Source organism: Lissotriton helveticus, chromosome 5_1, assembly GCF_964261635.1.
Source record: "Lissotriton helveticus chromosome 5_1, aLisHel1.1, whole genome shotgun sequence".
Classification (NCBI taxonomy): Eukaryota; Metazoa; Chordata; class Amphibia; order Caudata; family Salamandridae; genus Lissotriton; species Lissotriton helveticus.
The window spans coordinates 444,070,001-444,093,273 of record NC_136065.1 but is presented as its reverse complement, the minus strand read 5'-3'; the positions used below and the strand labels follow the sequence as shown (position 1 = coordinate 444,093,273).

Sequence of the window (23,273 nt, the reverse complement as noted above, 5' to 3'; positions counted from 1 at the left end):
GTTAGCTGACCTTGATGCCGCGAAATAGACCGCGAGCCAGTAAACGTTTCTTTACCGCAAGTGCCGCGTTAGAAAACAACATCGTGACGCCTCCCGCATGACGTTTCACGTTGTCGCATGATACGTCATATGACGTGCTACGTTAGCGAACTGGTACGCGAAGCGAGTCGCAAAGCGCAGGTTTCTGGAAGCAAACCGGGAGGCCCTGCAAAGCGCTTAACGTAAACACAGCAAGTCATGTGACTTGGTAATAACACTTTTCATTGGTTCATTTCACTTTTGGTTTCCTAATGATGTAAGACTAGGTCATATAATCTAAAATGAACACTTTTGATTGGTTGAGAACTCTTGTTTTTCCCAAATGATGAAAATCCCTCCTTCTTTCCTCACTCTGACTTTCATCATTGTGAGAGAAAGACCCTTTGTGATCACTGAGCAATGGCTTCTTTAGTAGCTTCAGCTGGTGCTTCCCCACCACCTCCACCACATCCAAGGAAGAGTGGACCACCTGCTCAAGTTGTAATTCAACAAGAAGAAGAAGAAGAGGAACAGGAGGACGAGCACGAAGAGAGGCAGTTTTTGCCTGAGCAGCCCAGGACGTCTCACTGGAAAGAAAACTTCATTTGGCAATTTTTTAAAATTCCCAAAGGTCAGAAAAAAGTAAATGCAAGATACGTAACTTGCCTTATATGTCAAGATAGACTGTCCAGAGGGACCGACAAAAAATACAGTTTCGGAAACTACACAATGCATCGCCATATGACTAGGTGGCATCCTAACAACTACAGTGCTGCACAGTTTCGGAACGACCTAGATAATCTCCCTATTATGGCCAGAAGATCTGTTGTACCGGAAGTAACGGGACCAGAGAGCAGGGAGATGGTGCCAAATATACAAATGAGATTTGGTGATGTAAAACACATCTGCGCATTTTGCGATGGATTCATTTCCTACGGAGAAAAAAGCATCACTCTGATCAACAGAGCTATTGACTATCATATGCAAGTTTGTCCGAAACGCCCAAAATAATAAATACTTCTTTTTTTTGTTTTGTTGCTCCTGTTGAGCCCTTTACAATGAATCGTTTTCATTGCCCCCTCCAAGAAAAACCCCAAAAAATATAAAACTGTTCCGAAAAATTCAAAAACAGTAAAAAAATGTTCAGAAAAATAAAATAAAAAGTTCTTTTCAGAACTACCTCCCCGTTATTAAAAAATTGGTACAATATTTGGAACTGTGCCAACCTCTATTTCTCTTAGTTCGCTTCCCAGTTCGCTCGCGGGTACGCGAACCGGAAGCGACCCAAAAACAGTAAGTATAAGGGAAGGAAACAGACACTTATGTTAAAAGAAAGACAGCTATAAGGGAGTAAACTAGAGATACCATTACCCGTAATCCACTGCTGATGATGTCACATATTACATCATTCATGACATGCTCAGTGACATCATCAGCAGAGGATTGCGGGTTTTTTGGCAACATGCCTTATCCACGGTTTAATAACGCTGCCTTTTGCTTTATATAAGTTTTCAAATTGTATGAAATATATACCAATAGGTCGTTATGAACCTTTAGGTAGTGCTTTTCTTCATGAGGTCTGGTCGCTTCCATACACATACAGATGTTTCAAAGATGATCAAGAAGTTTATCTGAATGGAGAGGAATGCACTGAGACGCCAGATCATTCACTAATGTGTAGGCACATACAGTTACACGGTTCATGCAACAAACACCGACCAAATATGGCTTGCATGTTGCAAGGCACGCCAGTTCCTGCTATCATCCCCACGTTCAAGTTGTTGGAAAATGGTAGTTATTTGATGCTCAATAATGAAGATTGTTCTGAGTTAATTAAAAGTATTCCTTTTATCGTAACAGTAAGTGAACGGGTTATTTGCTGCAGAAATGTTCTATTTCCTCCCACACATGAACATAGGGAGTTTTCAATCTGGCCACAAATACCAACCTTGAGACACGTTTCAACGGCATGGCAAGAATAAGAGCTCTTTTGTCTCAGAGAGAGGTGGCCTTGAGTTCGGCCCGTGAAACTTTCGTACTTCACATAGCGAACACCCATACAGAGGTGCAAAACCTTTTTCAATTAACATTTGCCTTTCAATTTCAGCAACATGTTTCCGACTATCTTTAACGCATCCTCCACAAAGTCCCTGGTGCACTTTTTTAAAGTTGTTACCAGTGGTCTCGTGACTTCATTTGAGAAAATCTTTGGAGTCATCCCTGCTTCCTTTCATTGTATTTTCTGCACTCTGGTTCGTGGATTGGCATTTTTACTTGCATTACCAGCGGACGCTCTTGTGCTTTTTTACATTTTTAAATATGGATGTCCCTCCTATGCAACCTCCGACCCTGCAGCTGCTGACACTGTTCCGCAATCGCATGCTAGAATATTATGGCACAATGCCGTTGGCGATATTAAGCACGGCATATGGATTATCTTTTCGGTTCTCCTACTTCACCTGTGTCCAGCCTGTATTTCACTGCCTGACCTGTGATTTCGATTGGGCCATTGATTTGTGTCTCTGCGGACCGGTTTCTCCTGACGTCGACTTTAATCAGCTGATGACTCCTATCATTACTCACGAGTTGGTTTGTCTTGGCGAAAGGATTATGGCTGTGGCATTGATGCATGGACTACTTGGTCCCTGGAATTTACTGGCGGCAGCACAGTCTTTCTTGGAAGAGAGCTTTCTTGAAAACCCACCGAGCTGTCCTCTGATGGTGATAGAGGATCCGGTGCTGGGAGAGCACGTATGTTCTTTTCCGCTTTTAAATTGGATGGCTGAACTGTTTTCGGATGAAGACGGTGACTTCCTATTGGAGGCTGTTGCAGCTTATTTTGCATACACAGTTATGTCATAGACCTTTTTCATGTTTGATATGCTGAGTACTAGCATTTCATTGACAATTCATTGACTTATTTGTCAAGTTTTTATTATTGACCTTGCCTATTGGCTTAAGACTCGATAAAGTACTTGGCTGTTTTATTTTTCTTTAGCATTACATTTTCCTAGTTTTTAATGCTTTACCTTGCGGACCGTCCACATATAAACTTGCAATCTGCTCTCATGAGATGGCACTTCTATTATCTTATTCAGTTCGTTTCCGGATCATGAGGAGGTGTCATCTAGGTCCTGGATATCTTTACACCGTGTTAAGTTAGCATGGGCTCATTACCGGTTTAAACGCCATTTTTCCTTTTTTGCAACTTCTGCACACGACACTTAGTTGTTGCTTTAGCTTTCCACCTAGTAGTTCATCGTGGTTTACATGAGAATAATATGTTATTGGTCTACTATCTGCTTTACTTGTTAAACTATATATGTACAGCGAGTGCTAAAGTTTCAAGAACAACACGATACAGAATTGTTATGAGGTCTGATCTCCACGACTTCATACTCATAACATAAGTGCAACTTCTGCCAATTCTGGGCATGAGGCGGGTTTTATATTGCTTTGCCGAACACACATACACAACAGTTGATGCGGTTCACATGAAGAGAGAGCTGGTGTATGGTGATGTGATTCCTTCAAATCTAAGACACTAAAGTATGGGCACGCCCTAAACCAACACAAAGAGACCTTCTTAGCAAATAATATAATATGTGTATTAGGGAGGGTGAGATATAAGCAGCCGCGGGCCGTGGAGGGAGTTACGATGGGGCAGGGAGGCGGGGAGGGGGAGAAGCAGGGTGGAGCCCTCTCTACCTTGCCCCTCCCCCTCCCCGCCTCCCTGCCCCACCGTAACTCCCTCCACGGCCCGCGGCTGCTTATAAGTGTTGCTAACTCTTATTCATTTACAGCATGTTAACATACTGTCACCATTCGCTTTTTATGTACTAGTAACTATGCTGGTAATTTTGCTACTGATAATATGTGTACTTGTATTCTCCACCCTGCTTCTCCCCCTCCCCGCCTCCCTGCCTCACCGTAACTCCCTCCACGGCCCGCGGCTGCTTATAAGTGTTGCTAACTCTTATTCATTTACAGCATGTTAACATACTATCACCATTCACTTTTTATGTACTAGTAACTATGCTGGTAATTTTGCTACTGATAATATGTGTACTTTTATTATCTAAGGTACTACGCCTGAGAAGACGGCATTAGTAAATAAACATTTCAAATACACATCTGTTCTTCTTAACTCCATGTTCTGGTTTCTAAGAAATCTATAACGACCGACTGTTCATGAGTTCCACGTATCCTGAGGTACTATAAGTTCATATTCTGGATTGTCTAAACATTGAGAGTTTGTTATATCCAATGTGACACTGTACCTAGCTTGCTAAGGAGTTTTTGATTACTAACGTGAGTTTTGGGACACCCTAATTCGCCGAGGTTCCAATCCTCTGTCCACAGTTCTGTGTGAGAACAGAAACCCTGCGACAGGGGCACCCCCGACCCTTGCTGGAGCTTCATCACACTTGCGATACAACTCCAGCAATGCGCCACCTTTACGGCACAGATACATCACGCATCTGTGCTGTTTTTGCCCCATGATGCGCCGCATTGTAAATGCAGCACACCATAGGTGACGGAACAGCGGCACAGAATGACTAACACATCCCTGGTGATGCGCCAGTCATCATAAATGTATCCCTATGCTTCTTATCTTGTTAGAGATGAACCGCCATATATATCATCAAAGTTTTTTGCATTTCCTAAATAGCGAACTTTAAGGAATAAATAGCGATTCTTTACCATTCCTAGTTTGCGATGAGCTATTTGCTAATTAGCCGAATGTAGCCCAATGAAGCCCAATGTAGCCCAATGTAGCCCAAAGATGGCCGCCAGACACACAAAAAAACAAATGTAGCCCAAATATCAGCCAGATGTAGCCCAACTATAGCCCAGTGACAGAATGACCAATCAGCTTCGCAAACCTCCGTTACGCGAAGCGGAGCGCTGTTACAGATATATATCTTTTTTTGAACGTTAATTTCTCAAAATCCACTGGAGCACATATATTGAGACCTAGCAAAGGCACATCGGGCTACCAGTCCCTAATATTTTGCCAAGTTTCGTGCAAATCCATTCAGCCGTTCAATTATTATTATTATTTTTTTTTTTTGCCCCGCGGGGCCCTTTTAAAACCTCCACATCAAACCTAGGGGGTCAGCGAGGATCTACTATGCCCCCTTATAGTTATTTCCCCCTTTGTTTTGACCTCCTCTTGTCTCTCGATCCTACCGAGAGACAAGATGGCGGCCGCTACGGACTGTTTGGAATGTTGACAGACGCCGGAGAACCAATCAGCTTCGCTTCACAAAGCTCCGTTGCGCGAAAAGTCCGCGAACCAGAGCGCTGCCCGGTCCGCTGTTACAGATATATATCTTTTTTTAAACGTTAATTTCTCAAAATCCACTGGAGCACATATATTGAGACCTACAAAAGGCACATCGGGCTACCAGTCCCTACAATTTTGCCAAGTTTCGTGCAAATCCATTCAGCCGTTCGGGCTAAAAGTGAGGCCAACCGCCCTATGGAAAACTCAATGTTAAAAACACGTTTTGGGACCCCCCTTTTTTCTCGGCCCCCACTGGACGAACCCCCCCCCCAAATTTTCAAGGGCTGCTCAGAAACAAAATGTGCCATTTTCCTGAAAATTTCAGCCAATTCCGTCCACAAACGCCAAAGTTATTAGACATAGAATTTTCAAAAAACCCATAGAGAAAAAATCCTAACTATATATACCTACTGGCGAACGCCAGTAGGTAATATATATATATATATATATATATATATATATATATATATATATATATATATATATATATATATGTCGGAAGAGGTTCCCAATCCTGATTTTTAGGAACACAAAATACTCGCACTCCAGGGTCCGTGTATAAGTCGTTTTATTGGCTATATATATATATATACATGTCACAACAAACTCCCTCTGCCAGCCGGCGTTTGCAATTCCACAAAAAACAGGAGCACGGACCACCATTGAGTGCACAGAATCCTTATACTTAATTAAAGTGGCTTTCAGCTAGGTCTCTTCATCTATTGATCTGTTCTAGTGCCATTCACATTTTTCTTTCTCCAGCTACATCATACAGCATGGGGAAATGGGTCAGCTATCTTCAACCAATGGCTAACTTCACTCTGAGTGATGGCATTCTGATTTTGGCACAAAGAGCACATCCACAAAAAATAGTTCCCTTCAGCGTCAAGAATTACCATTACAATATGGTCTTTTTGAGACCAAAATCTTTTATTTTGCTTTTAGTCAAGTTTTTTTTTTTATTGGTGAGGACCTGGAAGCTCTCCCCAACAATAAAGATTTATATTGCTCATGAGAAAAAAACGAAACAAGCATTGACACAGCCAAAAGGCTAACGGTCAATGTAAGTCCTCTTTGCTTTGACAATGCTTCTTTTTCTTCGGTGGCTTCATTCCCTGGCTACAGCTGTTTTCAGAGCGCCATCTCTTATGCTCTTTTACGTATGCGTGTGTGTGTGTGTGTGGTAGATTTCTTGTGATTTTTTTTCTTGTGATTTCCTATCTAATGTTTTGGATGTAGTAGCCACCTCAGAGCGTGTGACCTTCTGTATACTATGCACTGATATCGTGCTGGTTGCTTAATCATCATAAGGGTTTTTCAAATTTGGTGTTATGACGTGCTTCCTTGTCCTGTGGCCTTCAGTCTGAATGTATATTGGTGACTTTGCCACAGTGTTCAGAAAGTTGCATGTGGCCTTTGGGCTCCCATCGGCCAGGTGCCACCTTTTTTGTGTCCAGCTATGAGATAGCAAATAGGCAGGAATTTACACTGTATGACATTTATGTTTTTGCCTTATACATTGGTGCACACCGTTTGTATCCATTTGTATCCATTACCTTCGAGCGATTGTACGATCTGCCTAATTTCTGTTAGTAACCATTTGACCAGAAAAATGTTATCCTTCTGTTCCCCCACCTCGTTCTACATGGTCTAGGTTTCCCATGTAAATGTGTCTTTTCTATTTGTTTCCCGTTTGACAAAATAGCTGTTATCCTGCGTGTATTTTATCAAACCCTTCACTATTGGGCGCTTATGTGAGATGAGAATCAGTTGTGTGGTTGAATGGGTCCATTTGTGTCATCGGCACATACTCATTCCGCGTGGTAGTGCTTTCATTTCCTTTTGTGGCACTTTTGTGCTCTTTGCATAGTCAGCTGTCTTCTTTTGTTTCGTAAAGATCAGTGTTAATGTGCGTACACATTAACTTTTAATTTTCTCCATGAACGTTTCTAGGAAGAGATGTCTGTTTAACCACTCTCTTAGTATTGAAACCCTTCCTTCGCAGCTAGAAAGCGAATCAGGTCATACCAATCTTTTTAAAAAACGAATACAGATCCTCCCAAGCTATCTGACTACAGGCCGATATTGCGGCCTCCATTCCTTAATAAGGTAATAGAGACTTTGGTAAACAAACACGTTTCTTCTTTTCTGTGAAACCTCTCCTTTTTAAACTCTTCTCAATCAGGATGTCGTGCCTTCAACAGCACAGAAATTCTGCTGATGGGGGTATTAGAAACCATCAGACTCTCTTTTGACGAAGGCCTCACAGTTATGCTAGATTTACTCGATGTATCCGCAGCATGCAGCACCATCTCACACTCTATCTTGACCCAGAGACTCCTTGAGATTGGTGTCGGTTGAAAAGCTCTTGGATAGTTTAAACACTTTCCTAGTAACTCAAAACTGCACTCAAAATTGTGCACCTAGAGTCCTTTAACTCCCGTACCAAAACCCTAGATAAGGGGGCGCCACGGGTCCCCTCTTTGGGCCCTAAACTTTTAAATACCTACATAGCCCCCTTGGCTGGATTGGTAAGATCCTGCATCTCTTACGCAGATGACACACAATTGATCGACACTATGGGACCCAATCCCAAATCTATAAAAATAAGATTTAGCAATTGTATGAGGAATATAGCGGCCTGGATGATGATTCTGACATTCTTTTGTTTGGTAAGGCCCATGTTCACTGCTCAGATGACTGGTGGCTCATGGAACTGGGCTCCCCTCCCTAAAAAGTTAGTGAAAGATCTGGGCATCCTGATGAGAATCCTTCCCTGAGAGAGCAGGTTAGCTCCACTTACGGTGCCTGCTTCTGGATCATCCAACTGCCCCGGAGGGCTTTTAAATAGTTGTCCCTCCAATCCAGGAAAACCCTTACTCAGAAACTGATTGTTAGCCACCCAGACTATGGCAACATCAAATGAGACTCCTGTGGCTAAACTTCAGGTTGTTCAGAACACAGCTGCCTGTCTGCTCTGTAAACTTCCTCCTCGTGCCCCTTCCAACCCCACTCTGAAGTCTCTCCACTGGCTGCCGGTGAGAAAATTCTCCGACTTCAAACTTCTCTGCCTAGTTCACAAGGCTCTGTCTGGCAACAGCACCTCTACTTATAAAAGAACTTGCAGCTCTATCTGCCCATTCGCAACCTCAGGTCCAGTGAACAATCTCTGCCATGCCTCTGCTGCATTCATATGACCAGATATTGTGAGAGATCTTTCTCTTATCTCACTCCTCTCTACTAGAACAGAGTACCTTTACATATCCGGTTCTGTTCTGATTTTGCCAACTTTAAAAAACTGCTCAAAACTTAGCTATTCTGAATCTTTCTCTAGCTCCTTCATCCTGTTTATACACCATACCGCCGAGAACCCCTTTCACGGGTGAATCATCCTGTGCTTTACAAATCCCTGTAACATAACATAACATAGCATATCCTGTCTGCAAACTGTGATGCAAACTTGTAAGTAGTGATCAAGGGCCACTGTATGATTTTTTACAATAATGATGAACCTGTGTCAAAAGAAACAAGGGTTAAAATAATAAATGAACTTTAAGGCATGGTTAGAAAATAAGATAGGCCATGGAATTGTAAGACAATATTTTAGAACTTGCCAAAGATTACAAATAAAGGAAGGGTCTCTGTCTCAGGATTGCATCAAGGTTGGCTGTGGAAATCAAGAACTTACCAGAGATCCTGGCCACTAATAATAACTTGACACAGAAGTGCTCTGAGCTGAAAATCATGTTGGACATTCCCCACTACAAACACTAACAACAAATAGTTCTGATCATTTGTAATGCTTACAAATTATTTTACTATCACTCATTTTAATAAGTAGATTGTTTTAACCAAACTAAAAATAGTACAGTCCAGAATACATGCTATATGTATGTTTTCTCTACAACCCTTAAAGTATACCAGTTGCTGACCTTAACCCCAGAACATGGAAAGCATGATGCTTCCAAGAAGGAGTATTTATATGTTTGTACTCAATAGTCTGTACAGGCAAACCATAACCGGTTAGTATCAGTTACACTAATGCTCGTACTTTCTTACTGTCTCAGTCGTGGCAAAACGTCTTTGAAAAGAAAGGGGCATGTAAGATCTTGTGCAAAGGGTTGTGGTAGCATGGATGAATCTTATTGGTGTATCAAATTTGGCGTTTATAGTGGTAGATAAGCATCTTAGATATATTGAAAGAAACCACGCTGCTTATAGAAAGAGACTTTCCTGAATGACTGGGTGTGGGAAGCCTCCAAACTAAGTCCTTGTCTATTAAAAAATAGAATTAGGCCTAATTCTCAAAAAAGTAACACCTCTGCTTCAACCTGAACATTCCTCTCCTAGGTTTTTGGGGAATTTACAAACATTCCCAGAATGACATCAGGAAAGCTGTGACAGGCACTGTTTTCAAGCATATCCATGAACGGTCAAGATATTTTTCCATTAGGATCCTTTTCCCACTGAGTTCTTTATAGCAAAGGTAATCTAAAAAAAGAATGTTTTCCTCCATACTGAAAATTATTTCCCTGAGTAGAAGGTCTTTCCTTATAGCCCCAGCAAATCTTGGGCTGATCAAGTTCCTTTTCCAACCTTGAAAGGTATTTACACCAGGCCTGCTTGGAAGAAATGTTCGACAGAACTCCCACTTTCTGTTTATGGCACTCTGTCAGCTCTACACCCATAAATAGCTTTAAGCCTCCTAGGAATCACTTACTGAGTTTCTGGAAAGTGTGAAATGGTGACTGTGGTCTTAAATGTGTGTTTATGCCCAGATATACATTTGTATATAGGCCAATGTTTACTTGAGAAGAGAACAACATTGCTGCCCTCAACATATTTGTAAGAAATTGGATTATTGAGAAGGGTGGAAGCCCCACTCAAATAATAACCCCAGTCCTTGTGAGTGTGAACTACAGGAGTCACTAAATCAACCTGTTTTCTAACCCTGTGGTAGCTTGTCACAAAGCAGTTAGGCTTAACTTAGAGCTAATGCGTACAGTATTTATGCAGTATTCAAAAAGTAATAAAGTGAAAACAGCACCCAAGGAAAATCCCACATCAATTTAGAAAAAACAAAGTAATGTTTAATTAATAAAATTGCATGAAAATGAAATAAATCCAATCAGTAGAACTGGAGGTAATGAGTCTCAAAGTTTTAAATATGAGCAGTGGCGATAAGCAGCAACTGTGCTCGTCTGGTTGCGCCGGATTCAGACAAAGTCACAAGTTTAGAGCCTACTGCGATAAAGGATGGGCTAGGTACAAGTCCGAGTTCAGCCCTCTGGAAAGTGTACCTGATTGTACTTGGGGCTGAGACGCAGAGTCCGACACCGATCTGCGTCGCGTTGCATCAGTTATAATGGGGCCGCTGATCAGGAGCTGTGAGGTGCTGCTATGCGAGATCCTGTTCTGAGCTGCACCATGCTGAGTCAGTTCCAATAAGGCCGCTGATCAGGAGTTTTGCGGTGCTATGATGCAAGGCCCTGCATTGTGTTGTATCACGCTATAACCGTTCAGGATGAGGCTGCCATTCAGGAGCTGCGAGGTGCTGGGATGCAAGGAACTGCGTCGTGTTGGCATCATGCCGTGTCAGTTTTTATGGAACTCTGAGTTGGACAAGGAGGTGTGGGCTCTATCAGTCAATGGTCAAGGACCTGGGGTGCACCTCTTGGGGATCAGACTCACTCCAGCAGAGGACAGCAGCAGGGTTCAGGCAGGTCCAGTTGGGTCTGGTCAGATGGGTAGATGCAGTACAAGTCTCTGAAGCGTGTCGTGTCCCAGACGGTCAAACAGGAGGCTAGTCAGCTAGCCCTTGGAGTCAATCTAGTCCTGGGTTCAAGGGAACAGGTCCAGTCTTTCTTCCTCAGGCAGCATTACAGAAGGGCAGTCCTTCCAGCAGCAGGCCAAACTAGCAGCCCTTCTTTTGAGTCTTCCACAGGTCCAGAAGAGATCTGAAGAGTGTCCCTGGAGGTCCAATATTATATACCTGGTGACAGTCTTTGAAGTGGGGGATTCCCTATACTACCCCCATATCTGGTTCTGAAAACCATATATGGTTCTGAAAAGAACTCTGGGGTGACAAAAGACACCTTTCCTGTGTGTGTGCAGGCCGCAAAGTCCTTTGAAATGTAAGTGGGACAGGGCACAGCTCAGCCACCTATCCTGCCCATACCTAGTTCCCTTTTGTATCAGTGCTTTGAGGAATACACAACCCCCAAAAGCAGAGCCATTCACAGTCATTCATCCCGGGATATTAGTAGAAGGCACAAATGGTTAAGACAAGAAAATGGCAACTTTATAAATGGAGGCACCAGTGATGCGTGAACCTTAGTAAACTAAAGAACATTTTGGAGATTGATTCAAGAAAGAAAATAAAGTGGTTTCCTTGTGCCTAACAGTACTTAAGTTGGGAGCGGTCCCCCTTTTAAAGATACAAGATACACATGAACCACCACCAGCCCAAAGCCCTGAAGAGAACCCCAAGCCACCAGTGGGTCAAAATGCGTTGGCCAGAACCATTGGGAATCCCATTAACTTCACATCTATATGGACATTGTAGACAGAAAATATAACCAATAATCCATCCATATTAGATAGAGTTGGAACGCAATCGTCAATACGAAAAGGCCAGGCTATCTTCGAGAAGCCATGATATACCCCTCCGGTTTATAAGCACTGGACTGGTTCGAATAGTTGATGTGTGTCTCTAAATGCTCTATATTTTTTGTTTTCAAATTATGTTTAAAAAAAGTATCACATTCAGTTTCAAGATATTGCACTGCCAAGTTTGTACCAGTATTATTATTTTGTTTATGAATGCACTGTAATGGTTTCTGTGGTACATTTGATCTATGCTAAAGAAGAGTGTTCTTCTTTTTGATGAAATGTTAACAGTGAAATAATTGTATCTAATGAATTGTGATATGAAGACATAGGTCAGGTTTATTCATTACCTGGTCCTTTAGCAAAATGTTTTGAATCAAATCAACCCCTTCTGTTACAGTTTTTGGCACTTTGTCAGAGGCCCATGGTGGTTGTTGTTAAGTGCCCAATCCTGTAGTACTTCAAACTTTCTAAAAGTGCCATTTTCAAAATTGTGAGTCAAAATCTGGCTTTACCCTTGAAGAGAATTGTAAATTACAATTCATTTGTGTAAACATCAGTTTCCTGTCTGCTCCCAAGCTTAAGTTATTGAGGATAATAAGGTCCCTTAATGTTATCCTATGGGAGGGATAAGCCTTATAATAATGACAAATTACTTTAGGAGTTTTTCACTACTGGTACATGTAACACATAAGCCCACGTGCTGCACTTTTTAAATACCATGTCTACTGCCCTTGGAGCTGTTAGGGTCTACCTTTTTTTTTTTTTGTCCTCATTTGCCATACCCTCAATATGGAAGATACCAACCACCTAGCGAGTCCTACACTTAGGTACCAATCCAAAGTGTTTTTTTTTTGTGCCCTCCTTCCTATACCAGGACTCGAATAATTTTTTGCCGGAGATAACACCCAGAAACTTGAGGAATTTGAGCTGACTCCATCTAGGTTGGTTTCAACCTGTAGGACCAATATCGTGTCGAGACTAGACCCACTCCAAGGAGTGTTTACGGCATAATCATAGGACCCGGGGAAAAAAAAAAAAGCCTCTGTTCTATCTCCACTCGGACAGCACCTCCCAAAATGCCAGATTGCGTTTGCTACATGATCTATTAAGGTCTGCTTTAGATGTTTCGTATAGTGATGTGAGCCATGCAGAATGTGAAGGGGCTGTTTTCTCTGTCCAATTCATACAGATTTGCCTTCTTGCCAGCAAAATGGCATAAAAGAGGAATGACCTTGCTTTACCTGTGATGTTGTCCTCCAGCCCAAAAATAATAAGTGGTAGTGTTATTAGAAGTGATGTATTCAGGATGGAGTTTAGAGTGGCCTTCACTTCTTCCCAAAACCGACATATATCAGGACATTCCATAAACACGTGGACATCGGATGCTCCCATAAGATTACATTTATTACATTTTTTGTCGGGGAGGAATTTGGAAAGTTTAAGTGGCGTGATATATGCGCGGTGTACTGAGAATAGATGATTTCTTCTGAGCCACGATGGTTTTACAATCTTGTGTAAGAGGGCAAAAGAATTTAGCCACATCTCCTCACAATGAAGGCCCGTTGCTGACCCCCATAATTGATCTGGGAGGGTAAAGTCTCCATCAATTTCTTCAAGTATCTGCCAATACCAAAAAGCTACCTCCTTTCTTCCCACTGGTTTTTCCACTAACTGTTGTTCTAAAGAGCTTACTTTCCCAAGATGTTTGTCTTTTCTACACTGGGCTCTTGTCCAACTATCCAGCTGAATGTACTTAAATCTGGACAGTCCGGGACCGATGTGGTCGTTTAACTCGTCCCATGTAATTAATGATCCCTCCTTCAATAATTGACCCCATCTTATGATCCCTGCATGTTCCAGTGTAGCTGACAAGCTATCTCTCATACATAGTGGAAGCCCAGGGGATTCACAAATTGGGGCAAAGTTTGAAAAGTAAGACAGCCCCAGTCTTTTTCTGATGATAAGCCACGTCTTAGACCAAGATTGTAGTATTTTAAGTTTGATCTTTTTGAAAAATTTCTGGCTAGCAAATTTGAACATAAACCCATCCACTGATAGGTTTGCCCCGATTAACATGGCTCTATACATTGATCCTTTCAAAAGATTGGTTGGTGTTTTTAGAAGCATCCTCGAGTGTGTCATCTGGAATGCCCAAGCATAGTATAGTAGGTCAGGCAAAGCGAGGCCTCCCTTCTCTCTTCTCCTCCTCAACTTTTTCCAGGCAAGTCTGGTGGATTTATAGTTCCAAATTAAGGAGTTGATTTCTTGTTGGCTTTTTTCAATTGTTTTGAGGTAAAATGCCGAGGCAATAGCGCAGAATACAAAGGTAAATTTTGGGAGGATGCACATTTTGACTAGGTTTACTCGACCTGTTATAGAGAGTGGCAGGTGTGACCATGATCTCAACAGCTTTTTACTCTCTCTGTGGATTGTATCCAAATTGGTTTGAGCAATATTGCCTACATCTTGGGAGACTCGTATTCCAAGGTACCGCATGGAGGACGAAAAGTTTATTCCCAAATGTTGTTCTGGGATATTCCATGTCATTATTTCAGTTTTGCTCGAGTTGATGTCATACCCTGAAATAAGCCCAAATTCTTTTGCTCGCTGTATAACTACAGGAAATGTTGTTATTGAATCAGATGTGAAAATCAAAATATCATCGGCGTATAGTGCTACCCGCCTCTCCCACTCCTCGAAACTGAATGATGGAATGTTAGCCTCTGCCCGCAGAACCTGGGCGAATGGCTCGATATATAAGTTAAAGAGGAGTGGGGAGAGCGGACAGCCCTGTCTTGTGCCTCTGGTGATATGAAAGGCTTCCGTCAATACACCATTAACCAGTAGCCTAGCCGAGGGGGCACTGTATAGTTGGAATATCGCTCTACAAAATCTACTTCCAAAATTACATTTTTTAAGGACATCCTCGAGGTAAGGCCAATTGACCCTATCAAACGCCTTGGTTGCGTCTAGAGTGAGTGTGGCCAAAGGTAGAGAGAAGGCTGATGCAATGTCTATGGCACCTATCAGATCGTGTGTTAATTCTGATAATTGTCGGCCTTTAATAAAGCCTTTCTGATCTTGATGTATTATATTGCCTATTACGCCACTCAGTCTTGTTGACATTATGGTTGTAAAGATTTTATAATCGTTGTTGAGCAGCGATATGGGTCGATATGACCCACATTCCCGGGGAGATTTGCCTGGTTTCGGAATAAGCACAATTGTGGCCTCCCCCCATGTTTTTGGTGGTGGATTTCCTTCTATTAAAATGTCATTAAATAATGCAATCAACACGGGGGCGATAACATCTTCCAGGGCTCTATATATCTCCCCTGGGAAACCATCTGGGCCAGCCGCTTTCCCTTTTTTGGATTCACGTATTGCTTTCCTCACCTCTTCCTCTGTTATCTCGCTCTCCAGGGCTTTATTCTGTGCCGTTGAAAGGGCAGGGAGCAGGATTTTTTTTGAGCATCTATCCCTAGCATGTTGATCGTTGGGAAGGTCTTCTCTATAGATTACCTCAAAGAAATCATGGAAGGCTTTACCTCTATCTAAATTAGAAGATCTTACTGTGGCCTCCCCCTCTACCTGAATTTCTCTGATATATTTGAGAGCTTGATCAGATTTTATTTTCCAGGCCAAAACTTTCCCGGCGGCTTCTCCAAATTCAAATTGGGAGATCTTACTTGCTTCCCACCTTTTATTTATCCTTTCTTGTAGAATATTTTCCAGTTGTACCTTCTTTTCTGTTAATATTATCTGCTCCTGTGAGGTTGCCTGGGATGTATCAATTTTTTGTTCTAATAGTTTCATTTCCTGTCCAGGGTGGCTACTCTATCTCTATATATTTTACACCTATAAGAGGCCCTGTTAATGATCTGACCTCTCAGAAAGGCTTTAAATGTTTCCCAAACTACCGCCAAAACTGAGGAGCCTAAATTGAGTTAAAAAAGTATTGAGGATTCTGCTACCAAGAACTTGGCCTCTTCATCCTCAAGCAAGAGTGTCCGATCAAATGACCAGGATGTTGATTTAGTCTTGCTGTCTGGTCTCATTGTGAATGTTAATGCCGAGTGATCCGAAAGATGTGAAGGGAGGTAATCTATTGTTATCAGAGTGTCTTTCAAAGAAAAGCTGAAGAAAGCATAGTCAATTCTAGACTTGTGCTTAAACCTGCCATTTCGAAAGGACACACCCATTTTATTGCCAGCTTTCTCTCTCCACAGGTCTGCCAGGCCAAGATGTTTCATTATTGTTTGCCTTGATTTAGTAGAACTGCAGGTTTTAGAGCTTGTGGATTTGTCTAGTTAGGGGTTGAGCACAATATTAAAATCTCCCATCCAGATCACTGGATCCTGAACTGATGTCAGATGGCTCCTGACTGCATCTAAATGTGATGGATCGTCCGAGTTGGGGCCATAATAGCCCACCAGGGTACGAATTTGACCTTCCAGTGAAACTCTCACTATTAACCATCTCCCTGTATGGTCCTCTTTGTAATCTAGGATTTGAGCTTTTACCGATTTCTTAAAGATAAAAATTATCCCCCTAATGTTTCCATTGTGATCTGTAGAGCAAAATTTATCTATCCATCTCTATTTCTTTAGTATTAATTCAGCCTCTGATTTAAGTAGGTGTGACTCTTGGAGGACAATGATCTGTGCCTGAGAGTCTCTCAGGTATTGTAGAATGCGCTCTCTTCTACCCCTCACCCGCAGACCATTGACGTTCCAAGATATATATTGAACAGATGTCATTTTATTATATCTACCTCTACCTCCTTCATGTTATTTTTCTTCCACTGATAAGTTCTATATGTTGATTTATTGTAAGTCAAATTTAGAAAAATAGGGCACGCTAGAATACAGTTATGGTTAGGCTTATGAGGACTTTTTATTTTTTCTCCCCTTCTTCCCACTGGGAAACCCCCCCCTACTTACTGTGGCCTGATGTCTGGCCACCTTTACGCCCACTGCAGCTTTGCTCTTTTGACCTCTACTGCAGGTTTTTTTATTTTATTTGGAGCTGTTATTATCAACCCATTTAAAGGTATAAACTTACGGAGAGCCTCTGACTTTTGTCCCTAAGGAAGCCTTTTTCATTTTTCATTTTTTTTTTGTTCCTTTCAATTCTCGTTTTTATTTGTGCTTATTTGTGTTTATTTATTTATTTATTTATTTATTTATTTTCCTATTATTCTTTTTAATTTTTTTTTGGTTAAGGTTTTTTATCTTTTTCCTTCCCTCTCTATTTATTTCCTTTTTCCTTTTCTTTTTTTTTTCTTCCTTTCCTTCCCTTTTTTCCTCTCCCCTTTTTTTTTTTTTTTACACCCTTTCTCTCTTATTTTTTTTTTTTTTTTCCCAGACGGCGGATGTATTGTACTTCTCCCCACCTGAGCCTGGGTTACTTTGCTGTCTGGGCCTGAGCATGGTCTCGTATACTTTGTAGTAGCTTATCTGCATCTTGTATGGAGCGGATATTTTGCATCTTGTTGTTGTACATTATCCTTAAGAATGCAGGAAATCTCATCTGAACAGTGGCTCCTAATGATCTAAACTTTTCCATACGCTGACCCAGCTCCCACTGTCTGTCAAGTGTGGTTTTAGAGAGGTCTGACCAAACCCCATAAGAAAAATCTGGACCCTGTATTATTTTTGCCTTCGGGGCAAGATTCAGAACCTTTTCCTTTAGTGCGTATGTCAGAAAGTTAACTAAAACCTTTCTAGGTTTATTTCTTGCTGGGTTTAGACGGAATGGGTCGCGGTGTATTCGCTGTATATCTCTTTCAAGGGTTTCTACTGTCTCGTCCAGGTTGAGGGATTCCTTTAATAACTTTACTATAAAGCTCTTGAGATCTCCCCCCTCTTTTCCTTCAGGGATCTTCAAAATTCGAATATTGTTGCGTCTGGAGTAGTTTTCCAGCACTTCAATTCGCTCCCGCATGCTCTCTCCATCCCTTTGGAGGGTATATATTTTAGATCTTGCAGATTCTAGATTTGAGGCTAGGGCTCCCACTGAGCTCTCTAATATTTCCGTTCTTTCACAGAGACCATCGACTTTCTTTTCCAGTATGTCGCAGGACGCCCTTATCTCGTTCTGATTAGCTTTAGAAACAGCAAAGTCATGTCTTATTTCTTCTCGCATCGCAGTTATAGATCCAACCAGGGCCTCAAGGGTGCTGCCCACTCTTAGTCCCTCCTGCCGCTGGTCTTCTTCCTCTTGTCTACCTCCCTTTCCTGATGTTGACTCAGTGTGCCCTACTTCATCTTCCCGCTGCTCCTGTTCCTGTGGGTTGGGTAACCCAGTAGTGATACTAGCCTCTGGGAGTGTTAAAAGGTACACCGGGGTAGCATCTAAGGTTGACTTGGGTCTAGGTTCAAGCGCGGGACTCCCTAAAGGAGCCGGCGATAATGTCCCATCCAGACTCTGGGTGGGGGGATGTCCCTCCCCAGAAGCGGCTTTTAGTATATCCTCCTGATTATCCTGTTGTAGACCCCGAGTTTTTGATGTTGCCATGTCTTGTGGAATCTCCAGCACCTGGGGTATGGGTTTAAAACATGACCGCAGTGATGGGATAATGCCCTTGGGGGCTTTTTGGCATTTATTTTTTTGGGGCCTTTTCTGTTTAATATATTTAGCCCCCTTAATAAAGGCAGCTCTCTTTGATTCTGCTCCTTTTGCCTGGTAGTCCAGCTCCTTTGCTGAATCTCCCCCCAAGCTGCACTCTGGGACCTATAGTTTTTTTACCAGTTTAACTCCTCTATGACTGCCCCTGGTTTTACTCCTTGTGACTCTTGTTTGGGGTCTGCATCCCTAACTATTCCCCTTAGATTTGGCACGTCGCAATTTAAGTCGGTGTCTTTGGCTTTATCTAATCGGGAACCTCTAACCTCCTCTGTGCAAACCACCTCACCGTATGGCGTCTGTATGGGCGAATCGTCAGCTGATCGAGATCGCTGAGGCTCAGTGTTGATCGTCTCTCTCTCCTCTCCTTTGCCGCTGCCGCTGCCGCTGCCTCCTCTGCCGTCAGCAAACTTGCCCAGGAAGCCTCGAGCTGCGGCCGCCCGGCCGCGCCGAAGCTCCACGGCTGCCCGCCTCCAACTCGGATGAGGGGCGGGTGCCGGGGAGAAGTCAACAGACAAACACATCCACCAAACCCAGGTACGAGGAAAGTGGCACAAGCGTCCTGTGTAAACAGTAATTTCCGCTTTCCTCTCTAATCCGTTGATTGTTCAGTAATTGTTAGACGATTAGCAGCTCCATAAGCGCGTCTTCTGCGGTGCTGCAGCAAGGTCTCAGAGGGCTGCACGGTGCGCGCGGTCCGCTCTAGCCGGCGGCCGCCGTGTTTTCCCGAGATTACCGATCCAGGTTCTACCTTAGGAGTGAATTATAGGTATTAAAAAGCAAGGCCTAGGCCTGGCAAGGTTTATTTTACCAGGTTGAAATGGCAATTTAAAACTGCACCACAGGCTGCAGTAGCAGGCCTGCGATAAGTTGTAAAGTGCTACATTAGTAATGTTGAGGTGTGATGTGGCATGGTCTGTAGAATGTCTTTAAGAGGGGCCAGTGTGGAGTCTGGGAGGCCATGGAGCAGGGCATTGCACCTTCCATCACCAAGTGGTGGAAATCCAGTTTATTAATATATGGGAACAGGGAGGGAGGCAAACGAGTGAGGCAGGATGAGGACGGGCATCCTTTGTATTCCTCTTGCAAAGCTTGACCATATGTTCAGCCACCATTGGACATGCTCTGTGGAGCTGGGGGGCATACACAGCTTAAAGTTGGAGGTTGGTAGCTGTCTCTCACCTAGAGATTTCCACCTCAGGCATTTAAGTGACTTCATAGACAACTCGCACTTTATTCTCATTTTCTATGATGGTACCAATTAATAGAAGAGAACCGCATAATTCCCTGCCACCCATATATAATTAAATACGCTTCTTCTGCTTGCTACCTTAAATGTATTATTAGTATGCGTGAAATATGAGGTGTCACTGTTATCCAGTTTGGAGGCACTCAGTGCATTGACCACAGGAATATGATAGTATCAGTTGACCATGCCATAATTCAAAACTGAGATCTCAAGTTGCAGAAATGCACAGTACCAACTGCTTATCCAAACAACTGGTGCCACACTTGGCCACAGTTCTTGCAACCAGCATAAAAGTACTTGCATTCAGCTGCAATTATACTGTTTGCACAGACTACAAAATTACTGAATTACACACTTTAATCCTATTAAACTCATACGGTGTAATACATTATATTAATTTAGAATCCATTATTGATGAATGCTCAATCTTTGCAGCATTGGTACAAAGAGTTATTTACTGTGCATTGTAGTGTTTTGTGTATGTTAAATGCGAGTGCCCCAATGAATGTGCTTGTAATAACCTTGGACTAACAATATTGACAATTGTATTTACAGTGAAAAATGTGGATCGCCATCAATCTCCAGCTCCTCAAGGACGATGCAGTTTGCTGTTGACCCGATACAGTGCAGACCTCTGGAACATTGGAATCAGCCTTTTTATACAAGATGGCCCTTTCCTCATAGTCCGTTTGATACTGATGATCTATTATAGAGTCATAACTCAGATGCTGGTATTTTTCGCTGCCAAGAATATCCTTGTTGTGATGTTGCTTCTTTACCGCCTAGTTGTCCTTTGTGTCGATATCCAAGCTTGTCCGTGCCAACAGGAAAGTCTGAATGAAAAGAACTGCTACCTGAAGGAAGGCGGGTGCGCCTGTCCGTGCGAACCTGTGCCAAGTGTCCTGAGCCACCTAATCAGCGAGGATGTTACAAATATGACCGACACAGGAATTGTTGCAATACCTATGCAACCACCCCTCAAGACAGACAGTCTGTAAATGACACTTCATTAACAAGAGCAACTGGTTTGGTCTGCTTCAGTATGAAGGGATATTTTCCAGCAACCAAATCTTCAAAAGCAGGCAGTCTGTTTCACTTTTCCAGAAATAGAAAATGTTATATTTATATGGAAGTACTTGAAGCCGAATAACAACACTACAGGGACACACTGAGCCTCATTTAGGGGTCAGGATAAACTGGTAGCAAGAAACTCCCCCTCACCAATATTTTTTGTACTGGGTGCTCGTCAATTTTTGGGGACTAAAATAAAGTTTGGCATTAAAATGGATCAAAAAGGGAATACATGTGTTCCCATTTTCTACCGAATATTACCTCTACCTTGTAGTTGGTAATAAAGCTCTAAATCTAGGAGTGCAAGTGGCGCTCAATTGATAAATAACCCTTGTGCTAAAATGTTTTAAAAAATATCTTGTACCCATTTTTGCCCAAACACTGAGCTCTAACAGGGTTATGTAGTTAAGAAGTAAATTCTGGGCAAAAAAGCACAATGGTCTCAGTATATTTGCACCTGATTACAAAATAAGAGGCTTTTTTCACTATGCCCTGGTGAGTCTGTGGCAGATAAAACGCCATTGTAAGGGCTTCCACTGCTGGAGCTCCATGTTATTGATGACTGCCTTGATTGAGCCCACTTTCTGCTCAACTCTTAATGGGAATGAGTGATAAATGGTGGGACATACCTTTCACGTCTATTTTAACACTAACTCATAGGTCTTATTGGCCCCTTAAATAAGGTGCCAATAACAACATTTTGCTACTTGGCACAATCTTATAGAAGTAAAACATTGTAAAAGTAAATTATGGTCATTTTGAGAAAATCACATACCTCAGAACAAAAAGTGCTGTTGGACAATCATGCATGCCTAATACCTTTGTATAAATCTTTCCTAATGTTTAGCTAATAGTAGAGTTCACAGTAGAAATGCCATTCAAACAGAATGAGGTACAACTACTTTAACATTAGTGAAAGGTTCATTGACTCTTGGTTGAACTTACTATTCAGCTGTTAAATCCATTTCAGTATTGTGTGAAATGTATGTCTAAGTTGAACAAAATATGTTGTATTTCTTTTAATAGTATGAGACATAGCACAGAAAGAAAATAGATAGTTTTTTGTAAATATCTTATACTAAATAAACTTGTAAAGTATAACAATTTGTATGTTAATAGTTGAGATCATGTTCAAAGAATATGTATGAATTTAAATCCATTCTGTGCAATTCATGTTGCTTTGTGCAGTGAAAAAGTGTAACGCATTCTTCCTCCACGCAAAATATAACATACAAACACATATACATGCATCCAGTGACCTGTTAATATGACCAAGATCTCCCATCGCTTATAATATATATCACATCAACAAGAGGCATAGGAAGGCACTCGAGTCACTAGATAGCACTGCTAACTGCTGAGTGTATTTTAGCCCTACCCTTTGAGGTGTTTCAAACATGTGGCTGGGAGATGTATGAGGGTGGAAGGCAGGTGGGTCTACAGCTATTCTTTTTTTAGAAAATATGTGTTGTAATAAAAGGGTTTGTCTAGGAGACTTGTGATGGAATTCCAGCGCGCTAAGAAGCCTCTAGACAGAAGCATAGCAGAAACCTGCTTGGTAAAAAAACATTGGCATTCTTTTGGAAGGTCATGTTGTTTTCTCTGACTGCGTCAGGCTATATTTGGCCCTGGTATCTGGAGGATGGAGTGTCTGGCAAGAAATGACATCATTTCTGTGAGGTATCTCAGTTTTGTATGTGGAATGTATTGAATTAGTGAGCAAAGCAGAGTTTATGAATTTCATCCGTCTGATCTTTTGGGAACTGGAAGACTGTCACTAATCATTCTCTTCAGAGGAATACAGCCACTTTTTCATTGATGAAATACGTTGGTTTGTGGGTGAAAGATTGAAATTCAATCCATTCAACTTTTCCAGTGCATGAGCGCAGTAAACTATGAAATGACATGACATAACATATATGACAGAGACATCTAGCTGTATTCTATTGACATTTCCTAGGCACAGTGAGAAAGTGTTTTGATTTTGACTTAGTTACTGGAGGAAAGGAAATGTACTGCCCCTGCTTAACTGCGCTTGGGTATAGCGACACAGACCATGTGTAATAATGGAACAACAATAACCATGCAGGTGATTGCATTTTAGTACACACAGTTATATTTTGTTTGGTAGAGTAAGCAAAAACCATTATGTAAAAGTCTGAAGCAGTTCACCAAACAATCTAGAGCAATGCTGTTTTAATGAACTCATTGGGCCTGAGTCACAAGGTAAATATGCTCATGTATGTTTGTTCACCTGTATATTTACTCCTGCGCCTCGGTGTAGCTCACCTTTTGATTGCTATTCACCCTTTCAAAGTTGAGATTTACACTTAGGGGTCACGGAATATGACTCCACCCTTTCCAATGAGGGGGTGGCCCCTCCTACAACAGAAATTACAAAAGTAA

General features: G+C 42.0%; 1 protein-coding gene across 1 annotated transcript in view; it reads left to right on the top strand.

The window, feature by feature from the left end:
* Positions 1–22,076, top strand: part of TMEM26 (transmembrane protein 26) — a 443,778-nt gene extending 421,702 nt beyond the window's left edge. The window contains exon 6 of the mRNA XM_078640963.1: positions 20,352–22,076. Within this exon, the coding sequence (XP_078497089.1) occupies positions 20,352–20,794 (443 nt within the window). The 3' untranslated portion in view covers positions 20,795–22,076. The remainder of the gene's footprint in view (positions 1–20,351) is intronic.
* The last annotated feature ends 1,197 nt before the right edge of the window (positions 22,077–23,273 follow it).